Source organism: Carassius carassius, chromosome 41 (assembly GCF_963082965.1).
Source record: "Carassius carassius chromosome 41, fCarCar2.1, whole genome shotgun sequence".
Lineage (NCBI taxonomy): Eukaryota > Metazoa > Chordata > Actinopteri > Cypriniformes > Cyprinidae > Carassius > Carassius carassius.
Window position 1 is genome coordinate 26,385,388 of NC_081795.1, and position 14,129 is coordinate 26,399,516.

Genomic DNA, 14,129 nt, shown 5'->3' on the forward strand with positions numbered 1-14,129 from the left:
TTACTATTTAAAACATATCTCACTGAACTTCCCCGTTTGCAACGTATATTTAGCATTTATTTCAAATATATATTTTTGCCATAAGGGAGAAGAGGTCAGCTGCTGGATCATGAAATATAAATTGAATTACATTCAATCAACAAGGCAGATTATGTTTTCATTAAATTAGTAAGTCTACGCAATACTTGTACACATACACTCGATAGCACTGGAAGTGTGGGTATTTGTACAGTGCAAATCTTGTAGTTATTTACCTATAGTTCTAAAACAAGGTGGATAATATTTTACAATTCATGAGGGGATTGACGTTTGTTTCATACATGGTTTTATATCGGACTTTTATTTTGACACCCGGCGCGCAGGAAATGCGTCACAACCGCTGCCATCGCTTCCTGTGGTAAAGGGATTTCCGTCAACAACAAATACATTCGATCAACTCATCAATGACGGGCGGAAACTGCTTATTCTCGATCTTTTAAAGTGTAAAACACATCCAGAGAAAGCTGTTTTCGGTATTCACATCTGCACAAGTAGTTTGACACGTAAGACAGAACACTGTTGTTATTATTATTTACAATTTGGTGATCTTGTTTATGAGTTTGTTTGTTTGTTTTACCTGTACAATAACACTCGATATTTCGGTTAATTTCATCGTAATTCATTCCACTGTGAGCTCACAACAGTTTTCAGGAGACACGTTTTCTTTTCAAGAATGATAATAATATACCGTGGTACTGAATAATGGCTTGGTTTTTATATATCACAGTTTTAATTCAACTAACAGGACTCTACTTGCAGGAAGAGTCTGTTTTGAAACAATAACAATGCAATTTCTAAGTGTCACTGGATTGTATAAATGGCAGGGTCCTCTGAATCCTGAAAGATGTGTGTGTAGAGGAGTGATTTAACCCTCTGTGTGCCGTGCTGAAGTGTCTGGGTGTGTGTTCGGGCTCAGGATGGACTCTCGGGGGGAGCACAGGGGCTTCAGCCTCCAGCAGTCTGACCTGATGTGTAAGAGAGGATGCGGTTTCTACGGTAACGCTGTCTGGCAGGGCCTCTGCTCCAGATGCTGGCGTCAGGAGACCCAGTGCAGCCGAACCAAGCAGATCGAGGATGACAGAGCGCTGGCCGAGAGGTGAGAGACGCTTCGTCTGATTGATGTCACTCTCCTGTGAGCAGCTGCTGTAGTGCTGTGTGTGTGTGTGTGTCAGGCTCCAGAGAGAGGAGGAAGCAGCGTACGCCAGCAGCCGTCAGGAGGAGAATCCTCCACCACAATCCTCCAGAACACACAGTGTGCCCATAGTGAAGAGACTGTTCACGTCCGCTCCCAAAACACCCGTCAGGACAGGTACGAACTCACAGGGCTCATCTGGTCACGGAGACCTGGCATAGAATCAAATCTTCAAATATATTAGTGTGTGAGTGAATGGTTTCTAAAAAGGGTCTTAGTTCGCCCTTCCAAAAAAATGTAAGACCATAAAAGGTTTTTAAATCAGAGCGCAAAGTCTTAAATTCATACAGTCATGGCATTAAAAAATAGCATGCACTTCTTCAGTGATATTGTCTTGTTTTTCAATACAAAATGTTTAAACATCTTTACATCACAGTATATTTATAGTCTTTGAGGTGCAAATACGAAGAGTTTATGCCTTTAAACAACAACAAATCTCGGTAACACTTTAGTATCCAGTTCCTACTATTAACTAGTGTCTTATTAGCATGCATAATACTAGCATATTGACTCTTTACTAGTACCTAAACTACCTTACTAACTATTTATAATCAGCAAATTATCAAGGCAAAAGTTGTAGTTAATAGTTAGATAATAGCGAGAATTGGATCTTAAAATAAAGTGTGACCCAAATATCTATCACTGGGGAATGAAAACTTGATTTCCCTTTGAATTAAGTAGATTTTGGCAAATATTTGTACTTATTTTAAGCGTAAACTCCATTTACGATTATACCATTTACGACCATTTTTTCAGAAAACAGCACACCTTGTGTAATTTCGCTTCTCAAGATTGTACGTTTTTTATTTTAAACGATCCACAAATGCTGATAACGAATGATACAGTGTGATAAGGAGATGCAATACAAGTTGCTTCCATATTCTAAAGGTTTGAATTAGAGGGAATTAAATAATTTTAGAAGTTCTGGATCCTTCAGTCCTGTGATGGAGTCTGTACATCTCTCTCTGGTGTTGTCACACAGATGCAGGAGCTCCACAGACGCCGCTGAGCCGGAGCACATCGCTCGGCCGACAGCCCAGTGCAGACCGTGATCATGTGACACAGCACTTCATTGAGTTCCTGAAGCCCTTCCAGAGGCCCGGATATGACATTTTTAAACAGTGCCATGCCTTCGTTGAAAATATTGCACACAAAAAGGTGAAAAACAAGTATGCTGATATTTTCCAGCAGTCATGCTTTTATTAAGAGTTATTAGCTGAATGTTTTTTCTCTGCTTGCGCTGTAGGTGGCTGTACGTGGGGAGGATTTCTCAGACTCTGTGCAGGATTTCTATCAAAACATTTCAGAGAACTTACAGACAAACTTTAAAGGTACAACACACAAAGTCAAGTTTATGAATGAATCAGAGAGATGTTATAAGATTAACTGAATGAGGGTTTGGCGAGCTTTTGTCTTAATTTTAGTTTTTTCATGAAGTGCCATTTTTAATTTCCGTAGTTAAGTCACAAACTTGCATAATTTATGTTTTAATTCTTTTTTAAATGTTTTGAAAAAAAAAACTGTTACTTTACAGGACTTTCCTGTATTATTATTGTGAGCTAAAGTAGCTATCACTGCATCAGAAGCCACACAGTTACTGCCTTGAAATAAAGCAACATGCAGCATCACAGCAGTGTTTCTGGGTCTTCTCCTGCAATGAAGCAGTGACCCACAAAACACAGACAACAGAAACCCTTTATAGTGTGCCCCTATTATGCCTTTTTGACTGTTGCCTTTCATGCAGTGTGTCATGTAGCTGTTTGTGAACATAAACTATCTGCAAAGTTGTGAAGCAGACACTGCATGACAGATAAAGTTAATGTCTGTCAAAAAAAAAAAAAAAAAGTCAGGAATTTGAATCTTCTTGTTACGGCTCTACGTCTCGAAGTAACACATTTGCACCATCTGACCAATCACAGCAGAGAGGGCTCAAGACTGGTTCTTTGAACTGCTTCGCTAGTTTGTTTATGAATTATTTAGCAATTAGGTAAAATTAAATTTATTTTCTGAGCAAACTAAAGTTGTTGTTTTTTTTTACCTTGCATGTATGTAAGCCTGTTTTAGGTGACTCATAAAACAATTTTAGCAACCTTAAAAATTGCATAATAAGGGCACTTTAAATCCCAACAGAACATGAAACATGAACCGATCTCTAGATCTCAGCATCTTCACTCGTAACAAACCAATCTGATTTTATTTATTTCACTCTAAACCTCTTATTGAGAATTTACTGGGGTTTAGATGTTTTATTAAAATAATAACACTTGAAGTCACCAATGTGGAGATCAGTGTTTGTTTTAGTTGGGCTTTTTAATACCAGTTTTCCTCTGGCTGCAGTGTTTCTGAAGCGCATTTGTGACAGATAAAGTTGAAAACCTGAGAGAGAAAACCTGATAAAGTTGGTTATTTATGGTATGGCCTGATTCACTGATCTAATCTGTGAGTAGGTCTATATTAATTAATTAATTAATTTCACATTATTGTAGATCTGGAATACTACTGCATAATACATAATACATTCTACTTTAATTACTTTAGTTTTTGCATGTAATTTTTTTTATCAGCTATCGTTTTGTTGTTGTATTGATTACAGAATATTTTTGTAATTTTACTTACATTTGTATATAATTTAAGAAAACAGGTAAAAAATACTATATAAAAATATAGCAATTTTTCAGTAGAAAAATAGTAAATTACTTAATACTTAAAATAACAGCCGAGAGGTTAATTAGGAAAGATAACCCTTTTTTTATTTACAGTAATTATAGCAGCTAAATTACTGAAGCAGGTTATGCAACTAAGAGGAGTGATGCAGATTGTTCTGCGTGTGTGCAGAGGTCGCGACCCCTCCCTTATATAGTCACATTTATACGGCTCTGACGGTGGTTTGTAAATGTGTGTCAGGGTCTCCAGATGTGATGGATGAGGTGGAGCGCTATGTGATGGGCCGTCTGTATGAGCAGCTCTTCTGCCCTGACCACACAGATGATGAGAAGAAAGACCTGGTCATCCAGAAGAGAATCAGGTGTGCTGGGAGCGTAGGCCTAGCCGGGGGAGATAAAGTGAGAAGACTAATAACAGTGTGACACTTTACATGTGTGTGTGTGTGTGTGTGTGTGTGTGTGTGTGTGTGTACAGGGCTCTGCACTGGGTGTCCATTGAGATGCTGTGTGTTCCAGTAGACGAGCAGATCCCTAAAGTATCAGACAGTGTGGAGAGAGCCATAACAGGTACAGACACCTGTGTGCTTCATTATACACTCTCTGCTGGTTTACACTGAGCTTGGGACATAACCTGCTTCATCATACACACAGTATTGGTCCTGCTTTCTCATTCGGTGAGACGCATTTGCAGCTGTAATACAGTAATTCATATGCAAGTGCATTATTCAGAACAGTAAAGCAATAGTTCACCCAAAACTTGTTTACTCACCCTTATGTCCTCCAAACCCATATGACTTTCTTTTTAGTGTTCAGACCAATCATTTTCTTAGATTGAGCTGCTTCTGGTGAATTCTCTCTGAAGGAAGTGCCTTTTTCTGTAAGATTGTGCTTTGAGACATATTTGAATATAAGAATCAAGTGTATATATAAAAGAGTGATTTGTAAATATGTGTCCCTGGAGCACAAAAGCAGTCTGAAGTCTCTGGGGTTTATTTGTAGCAATAGACAACAAAACATTGTGTGGGTCACAATCACTGATTTTTCTTTCATGACAAAAATCATTAGGATATTAAGTAAAGATCATGTTCCATGAAGATATTTAGTAAATGTCCTACCGTAAATATATCAAAACTTCATTTTTGATTAGTTACATGCATTTCTAAAAATGAATTTGGACAACTTCGAAGGTGATTTTCTATAACTTTATATCTTTTCTATAAATCGAAAGTATTTCAAATAGAAATATTTTCAAATAGTTGCATCTCATCCAATTAGTGTCAGATCCTAACAAACTATACATCAATGGAAAGCTTATTTATTCAGATTTTATTCAAAGATTCATGATGTATAAATCTCAATTTACTGAATAATTTACACTTAAGAATGGTTTTGTGGTGACATATATAACTGTAAATATTCACATTTGCAATGCATTTGACCTCCATACTTCACCATTTCCTAGTGACACATCAGCAAGCACGTAATGCATTACACTTTGCTGAGAGATTATGAAATCAAGCATTTTGTTGTTAAAAGTTAATGCACTGATGAACCATGCATCATGTATATGTGTTTTACAGACCTGATCGACTTGGACTCTAGAAAGGTTCCCAAGGAGAAGCTGGCGTGTGTCACCCGCTGTAGTAAACACATCATGACTGCCATCCAGGGCAGTAAGAAAGCTGCCGCCTCTGCTGATGACTTTCTGCCCACTCTCGTCTACATCGTGCTGAGGGCCAATCCTCCTCGATTACACTCCAACATCCAGTACATCACGCGCTACAGCAACCCCAGCCGCCTCATGAGCGGAGAGGACGGATATTACTTCACCAACCTGGTAAGGCTTGCCTTTCACCTCATGCTTTCACTGTGTTTTCAGGAAAGTCACAAAGTACCTTCAGACTGTTTCAGTCACTAGGATACAAGTACTGCTGATTATAAAACCAAAGAGACCAAAGAGACATGAGAAGGGACTCAGACAAAACCAAAATCTGCTTTATCTGTTCCTGTGGGGTGCATAGAGTCACTTAAGAAGAGCTTGACTCCTTCCCCGTGTTATCACCAGCTGAGGAGTTTCCCTCTTACAGTAAAGAACAATCAAGGGAGATAACACACATCATGTTTGTCATCTGACCGGTCTGAAGGGTTTGTGAGACATTGATAACTTGTAGAGCTTCTCACTGGATTCCAAGACACAAATGTAATTTTTCTAACAAAAGCCTTTACGATTAAATGACACAACCACAGTTTGCATCAGTATTTTAGAGTTATGATTGTTTCTGCTACATTGAGTTAGAAGAAATTAATTTGAGGCAAACATATTTTTTAAGTTGATTATTAAAAAACAAGTTGCCCCACTAATGGATTCAATGAATCAGATATTTTTCGGTAACCACAAAAACTTCAACATAACGAACACAACTGGAATACACACGAACAGTTTAAACACATTTATTCTCTTCATCAATGCCTATAAAGGTCATGCTGGGAACTAGAGATCCACTTCCCAATTTATTAAACTTAACAAGAGAATTTAATTAAGTTACATTTACATTTAATAATGTTTTAAGAACAGAAATTAGTGTTTGCATTACACACAATATTAAGTTAATGTAATCATCAACATTGTCAAAAGAAGAATCATTTTTAACTTGCAGTGTCCTAAAGTTGTAGTATTTTTTAGACTGTATGCAATAGTCAAATGAATATGTTTAATGGGAAATTGTTAACTTTCATTAAACAATTATCGTTCTTTATTTTAAAATAAACATAAATGGTGTTTGACTCGATCTTTCCTCCCTTCTTTCTTTGTCCTCACGTGAACATAAGGAGTTTTTAATGGCAGTCCCAGCCTAATGAGATTGAATATGAGTGAAGACCAAAGAGAAGTCCTGTGCTTGTTTCTAGAAGTCTTCTTCTGATGTAATGTAGGGTCTTGATCTCGTTCCTGTTGCAGTGCTGCGCCGTGGCGTTCATCGAGAAGCTTGATGCACAGTCGCTGAACCTGAGTAATGAAGACTTCCAGCTCTACATGTCTGGTGCATCGTCTCCGTCGGGTCCCAAAGCTGCTTCGTCTGGCCACAGCTCACAGAACGGCTTTAGAGAGGAGCGCAGCGCAGCAGAGCCACAGCTGGAGACGCCTCGTCTGGATACAGACCTCATCGAGTGGAGCGACGGGCAGGAGCTGTCAGTGCTGGGCTTGTTGGAAGAGCCACCTGCACACACTCACACCTCAAACACATTCACTATTGACTCAGACAACATAGGCGGCGACAGCCTGCCTCCTCCATTACAGCCGCAGAAGTTCGCTGGATAGACTGACACCCCGTAGCTCTTCTGTCTGCAGCTCAGAGATGGGCTCTGTTCCTGCCACGGGACTCAACGCATTCACTTCCGTTCTTCATAGGGAGCTCAGCAGTCATAGGTTTATATTTTACTCCCAGATAAAAACAAGTAATAATGATGAGAGAATTTGAAGGCTAGTTTTGGGACCATTACAATTTGAGGTCTTGTGAGAAAAAAAGAAAAGAATAGTAGATAGTATAAAGTATTTATACGTCATAGTGGTATTTGCTGTACTGCATTTCATTAGTGTAAATATAAATGTTAAAAATGTTATTGCATTTATGAGATTTCAATGAAAATCACTACTGAAAATGAGAATTACGGAGAAAAATCCAAATGTTTTTTTTATTGTTTTCGAAATAATGTTACAATGCCAAAAAAATCTAAGAAAAATAGGCCTAAACTTAATTTCATTATAGTTTCTGTTGAAATATTTAATTCTATAGTTTCTTGCACTGATTTTATTGCTTTATGCAGGGTCACTGGAGTCTGAGAATACGTAACTTATTAGTATTTATTTTTGTGTGTTTTTTTTTTTTTTTCCCAGTTCTGCATCTCCTTGCATCTTCAAGCCATTAATATTGGCATTATTAGAATTAAGAATGAATTTGGGTTAGGTTTATATAACTGGCCTGTTGGTATAGTTGAGTCAGAATCTGGTGTGAGTGTGATCTTTACTCTGGATTTGTTAAGACATGCTGTGATGAGCATTGCTTGAATCCCAGGTGAGGTTTAATGGACACCAGCGCATTAGTAAACAAGAAGTTACTCTGTATAACAAATCTTTAGCACGGTACTATTTAAAAATGTATTATCAAATATTTATTTTCTGTACTGTAGATTTCAGTTTCAAGGAAATGCTGTTACAGTATGAAAGAAGAAAAGATTGATTTAGTGAGTTAATTATTATAAACATACCTTTTAACCCTTTGTTCTATGAAAAATATTACTTATGCATGCAAAGTAACAGTTTTGCTGTGGTATGTGGTATCCCATTACGGACAGTTTGTAAGTTCATTTAGTTATCTAAAAGATCTGGGTTTGAAGTCAGAAAAAAAGGCTGTTTCAACAATTATGAATAAAATGATCTCCTGAAGGAATAGAAAACTGGTGTCTAATTTGATCTCCGGCTCGGTTTACACCACATTTCAAACATTTTACATTTTAAAATGCACTTTGGTGCATAATTCCCAGGCCAGTACATATTTTGCAGCTGTTCAAATATATTAGCTTAAAACATTTTGGATCTTGTTTATACCTTTATATAGTGCTGTCTACCAGTGATCTCATTTACCAAAATTTGGGATAATTCACACAACTATTCTACTACTTCTATTCACAACTATTCTAACTACTATTCACACAACAGTTATTCGTACATCAGCACCAAAATATCTTAGAAATAAAAGGTTATTTTAAAGAGACGTGTCTCCTTTAAGACTTCAGTGTAAAGGGCCACTGCTAGGATCAACATACTTTACACGTGTTACATGTAGGACTCTTTTGACAACTTTTATTACTTTTTAAATAAAGGCGGCAAGGAAGTCGACCGGAAGTTGAAGTCGGCCGCGTGTCGCCATCTTGTAGCAGAACTTCACTTGCGTTAGCATCCCATTGACTCCCATTCATTTTGGCGTCACTTTGACAGCGAATAACTTTACATCTGAGGCGTTTAAAGACTCGTTTGTCTATTATTTATTTCTAAAGATACACGACAATGTATAAAGGGCTCCATTACCTTTTATGTTACATTATGGCCCCGTAGAAACAGTTTTTGTAAAAATAGGCTAACGATTGCGTCAGAACCACTCGACTCTCTGTCGCACAGTAGAGAAATTACCGTACAGACAGGAGGAGAAGCTCGCAGGCAATTAACTTAATATGGCGTGCATGGCGTTACATTTTAAAATACTATACAAAATAATTAATCAGAATACTTACTCCTGCTCACTCACACCAAAGTACTCCCCGCTCAAGCTCGCCATCTCTGCAAGATTAACGATGGCAATTTTCACGCACAGCTAGAAGATTTACATCTGTCAGACAGGCTGCTGACGTCATCAAGCTTAGTTTGAGTCTGCGCGTCAGAAACGGAAGTGCTAAAAAACGCTAAAAATGGGCTTCACTTGTCTCAATTGAGTTCCAATGGGGTCACTGTGTCCATTTCTTTTACTGTCTATGGGATTAACATACTTTACACGTGTTACATGTAGGACTCTTTTGACAACTTTTATTACTTTTTAAATATTACAGCTGCCAAGATTAACTAAGCATGAAAAATTATAACATTATATTAAGATCTATTCCCAATGCTTGCAGTGCTGAGCATTGTAATGTAATGTTTTGGGAAAATAATAATGTGTGTATTAGAAAAAACAATCAACTTTTTGACATACTATATGAAAGACAGTGTATGTTTCCATCTTTGTTTGGAATTTCACTGACAGAATTCAGGTTTTGAGGTTTCTAATGAAAGTGATGAGTGTGAGGAGACATTCTTATGTAACTTTAATTAGCATTGAACTGAACTGTTTCTGAACACTCCCCAGCTGGTGAGAAAGATGAAACACCCAGCTACACCTAAATGGGAAAGGCCTTATTATGGGATACTAGCCTGGTTAAAACCAGACCCTTTTCAGTTGAAACTGAGTAGAGAGAATTGAAATTCACCGGAAGTAGTCTGGGTTTTTCCAGGCTAATGGGATACTACATGGAATGGAAAAACAACACTTGGATGGCATCTGCCTCATCCTCCAACACACACATTACATCAGGTTGGAAAACATACTGGGACATATACTGTGCCTGCAAAGGCCAAGTGAGAATTCTGGACCTGAGGCCTGTGTGGACCTCATTATGTAAGTGCCTGAGTTATTTAATCATTACAAATGAGCTTCCTTGTTTTGCCTTGAATAGCCCATTAGCCTTTAGAACAGGACTTCGGGCTTGTCAAACACAAGAATCAAACTGCATTTCATTGTGTTCAGAAAGGCATCATACATAATTTTTGAGTCTTATAAAACCATCGGTCAGGTTCCTGGTGATGCGGCATTAAAGATTCAGAATTAAATGTCATTTTGGGTCCAATTCTTTCTATTAACTATGACTTTTGTAAACTCCTAATTTTGCTGCTTGCTTATTAATAGTTAGTAAAGTAGTTACGTTTATATATGGGGTGGATTTAGAGACTTGAAATATGGGCATGCAGAATAAGACATTAATATGTGCTTTATAAGTAAACAGCCAATATGCTAGTAATGTGCATGCTAGTAAATAGTAACAATTGGTCCTAAAAAAATAAAGTGTTACCATAATTTTGTTTGCAGATATACATACTTGTACATTTTCAATTTGTTGCAAGGAAAGTGAAACATTAATCAAAGTAATATTTCTTGCTTGATTTTATTACTTTAGTGCTTAGAACCCCATCAGCCCAAAGTCTACATTGTGATTTGTATTTCATACAATACATAACATATGATATGATTTGACGATTTGTTTATTTTGTTGATCCTATCACACATGATATTTGACTTTGTCAGATTCATTCAAATCACACTTTCTTTTTTTTCTTTTTGTCAAAATGTCTTAAGTCTGAGCGGTAAATAAGGACTGTATACCAACAGGCAAAAACGACATACTGAAGAGTTGTAAAAAGAGATGCACAGTGCTCTCACAACACATACTGTGCAATATATGCCATTTTTTGTGGATATGTAGTTTAGATGTTTGTCCAAAAAACATTTCACTTTGAAATCAAATCTGGTGTGGTTAACAAAATGGGATACTTGTTTTAATACTTGTTTAAAAAGTACACTTCTTTGATACTCTATGATAAAAACGCTACATCTACTTTAATTGCTCATAGATTTCTCTCATGTCCATATCATGTAAAGTTCAGTTCGAGATCTAGTCATGAAGAAGGTGTAAGTCAGGATAGAGCAAGAACCCAGAGAAGGTGCTGTCATCCTCGCTGCTGGAGTAGACACCGTTCCAGTCTCTCAGCGTCTCTACCCACACCTGGTCTCCCACATCCAGCTTCAGGATCACTAGATTGGATGCCTGGTCAATGTCTTGACCCTGTAGGGTGTCTCTCGAACGTACCTTGCGCACTCCATTCACCACCAGAGAAGCACGCAAGGGCTTGTTTCTCACCGTGATCTGGTAGGAGAACACATAAACTCCTGAGTAGGTGCAGTTGAACTTGCTCGTGACTATGTCGTAATGGTTTTCTCCATTGTAGAAGACCTTGTCAAAGCGAACTGGAAATCCTGATGGAGGGAAAGACTTGCTTGGATATAGACCAACGCTGAAAGCAGACCGTAGTCTCGATCCATTTTGACCCATAGAGCCCTTCAGTCCCCGTAGGCCTCGGTCTCCGCGTTTTCCTTGGGGCCCGCGGTCACCCTTCATTCCCCTCAGACCTCGTATACCTTTGACTCCTGGTGGTCCCCGTGCTCCTGGTTCACCCTTTGCTCCAGGAACTCCTGGTTCCCCGCGTTCTCCGGTGATTCCCGGAGTCCCGTGCATGCCGTGTTGCCCAGATGGACCAGGGTTTCCACGCACACCTGGAGGTCCAGGATCACCTGGCTCACCTTTCTGGCCCCTCTCTCCAAGTAAACCGCACTCTCCTCTATCACCCTTTTCACCCTTGTCACCAGTCATGCCTTGGGGTCCTGGTGGTCCATCTTTGCCTTGCTCTCCCTGGTCACCCTTTGACACATTCAAATTTGGATCTCCTTTTTCCCCTTTCGAACCTTTGAATCCTGGCAATCCAGCTGCACCCTTCTCACCTTTAATACCCATCTCACCTGTTCAGTAAACATATATTTAGTTGATGCATCGTATTTACATTCATAAGGGAACCTAATCTATATCTATGTTCACCTTTCATTCCAGCCTTTCCCTGGATGCCTGTAGATCCAGTGAATCCTGTGTTTCCTTGATCACCTTTCTTTCCTGTTGAAAACAATAGGAAATCTCACACATGCATTTTATTTTAGATTACATCACCGAGATTGCAGTTAAGATAACCATGATAATGTACCTTTATCTCCTTTAGATCCTGTAAAGCCCTTTGGCCCTATTGGGCCCGGCGTACCTTTGGGTCCAGGTGCTCCCTTTTCTCCAGGTGGGCCTACAATATGGCATTAAACAACATGACAGAAGCCATGTTTTTCCCCACATATCTATAGTAAATAACACACTAAGGGCCAGATTTACGAATAACTTGCGGTTAAAAACTGCTGTCTGGGTATACCAAAGACACACAGTGAATGCTTGGCGATGAAAAGGTGTAGAGAGCTGACCTTATAGCATATGTATTTGTAGGAGTTTCCCTTTTAGGTACAACATTAATGTACATAATTATATACATAAATGTGAAAATGCACTATTCAAACTTAGATTGTTGTAATTCATTAATGCTTAGCTAAGGTTGGAGAACACAATTCCTCAGATTATTGCTGAAGTGAAAGCAAGAAAAATGGAAGTAAGTTATAGAAGTAACTGTAAAGAAAATGTACTGTACTAAAAAGTTTTGATTGTTTATAAAATAAGTATTTCACAAAATATTTGGGAATCTACAATTGCTAAAAGCCATATGTTTTAATAAGTTACGTTACACATTTGAGGTTGATAGTAAAAAATTATGTTCCTGTGAGATTATATTTAGATGTTAATACCAAACATAGCCACTGGTTGACACCCAAACTCCACTGAATCTTCCTGATGCAGTTTCCTGTCTCAAATTTATACATTTCTATCTCAATATTACTTCTATCACAAAATATTCTGTAATATGACACTTGACCACCCACTGGGGGGAGGATCTGTTAAAAGGTTTTTTTGACAAGGCAATACAAAAAGAGCATCAAGTTGACAGTAAAAAGTTAAGGGGGTTAATTGAATCCTTCAAGGTGAATTACTAAAGTTTGGGGGAGTCAGCTTACTGGTATTTGCACTATTATCCAACACCTTAACTGTGCTGTTGGTACATTATACACACCCAGTTATCATTGGCTCTGCTTGTTTGTGATCCTACGCTGCCCTTGGTAAGCTGTCTTGGTCAGTATGGTTATGAGCTGACAGCATCTGTCAGTAGATCACCTGCAGAACTTTCCACTCCCATTAGTCTCACACTTATTTGCCCTGGGGTGCATTTCCCAAAAGCATCATTAGCTGATTATGTTGCATAGAACACTATTGGTAACAATGGAACTTTTGTAAAACGCACCTGTTTAGTAAATCTGGCCCCATTATGTTATAAGAATGTATGACTTCACTTGGCTGACCTGGCAGTCCTATATCTCCTTTATAGCCTTGCGGGCCTTTCTCTGGAGGGCAGCACTCACAGAAGTTGAAGTAGCATTCATTGTAGTCTAGCGTGTAGTTGTCTTTGGCCGTGGTGGGAGATGCGGTGGTGTCTGTGGGGTAGTCTATATAGCTGTCAGCAGGAACTGTAGTGCTCTCTGTGACATGCACAGGGAAGCGCTCTCTTGTTTTGGTGTAGTCCACAATCCGTGCTGTGACCGTAGGCTTGCCTACATATACAGTAGTTTGGAACAACTCTCGGGGGGGTTTCTTGGTGTACTGGAACTTCGGCCTCTGAGTGGGCTTGATTGAGTCACACGAGGTTATAAAGGTCAATGCTATTACCATTATGAATATTGCACGTTCAAAGGACATTTTGTCTGTAGAGAAAGAAGAGAAATGTTAATAAGTCTTTACAATTCTGCCATCATGGGAAAACAAAATGGATGCAACATGTAGTTGTGTTATTCTGTGTGATGGAAGACATTTCAGAGCTTGTGTAGCTGGAAGTAGTTGTGTTCGTGCCAAGGGTGTTATTTGGGGTTAAGTACTCAACAGTACATTACAAAAGTGAATGG

At 38.6% G+C, this 14,129-nt stretch overlaps 2 protein-coding genes across 4 annotated transcripts; one reads left to right on the forward strand and one right to left on the reverse strand.

Moving 5' to 3' along the window:
• Window positions 1-385: 385 nt before the first annotated feature.
• Window positions 386-7,210, forward strand: rabgef1l (RAB guanine nucleotide exchange factor (GEF) 1, like). Of its 3 annotated transcripts, none has more exons than XM_059533999.1 (9): window positions 386-542; window positions 956-1,135; window positions 1,212-1,348; window positions 2,214-2,389; window positions 2,478-2,562; window positions 4,136-4,256; window positions 4,370-4,461; window positions 5,475-5,731; window positions 6,851-7,210. In XM_059533999.1, the coding sequence occupies exons 2-9, from the start codon at window positions 957-959 to the stop codon at window positions 7,208-7,210; spliced, it is 1,407 nt and encodes a 468-aa protein (XP_059389982.1). In that variant the 5' UTR covers window positions 386-542; window position 956. The 3 variants fall into 3 exon arrangements, with proteins under 3 accessions (XP_059389982.1, XP_059389984.1, XP_059389985.1); XM_059534001.1 differs by having other exon boundaries at window positions 395-542; window positions 884-1,135; XM_059534002.1 differs by having other exon boundaries at window positions 396-542; window positions 864-1,135.
• Window positions 7,211-11,100: 3,890 nt separating this feature from the next.
• Window positions 11,101-13,926, reverse strand: otol1b (otolin 1b). The gene is made up of 4 exons (XM_059533670.1): window positions 13,533-13,926; window positions 12,287-12,376; window positions 12,127-12,198; window positions 11,101-12,050 (listed from the first exon to the last, which is right to left on the reverse strand). Exons 1-4 carry the CDS (start codon window positions 13,924-13,926, stop codon window positions 11,149-11,151), a joined length of 1,458 nt encoding a protein of 485 aa, XP_059389653.1. The 3' UTR covers window positions 11,101-11,148.
• Between the last annotated feature and the right edge of the window lie 203 nt (window positions 13,927-14,129).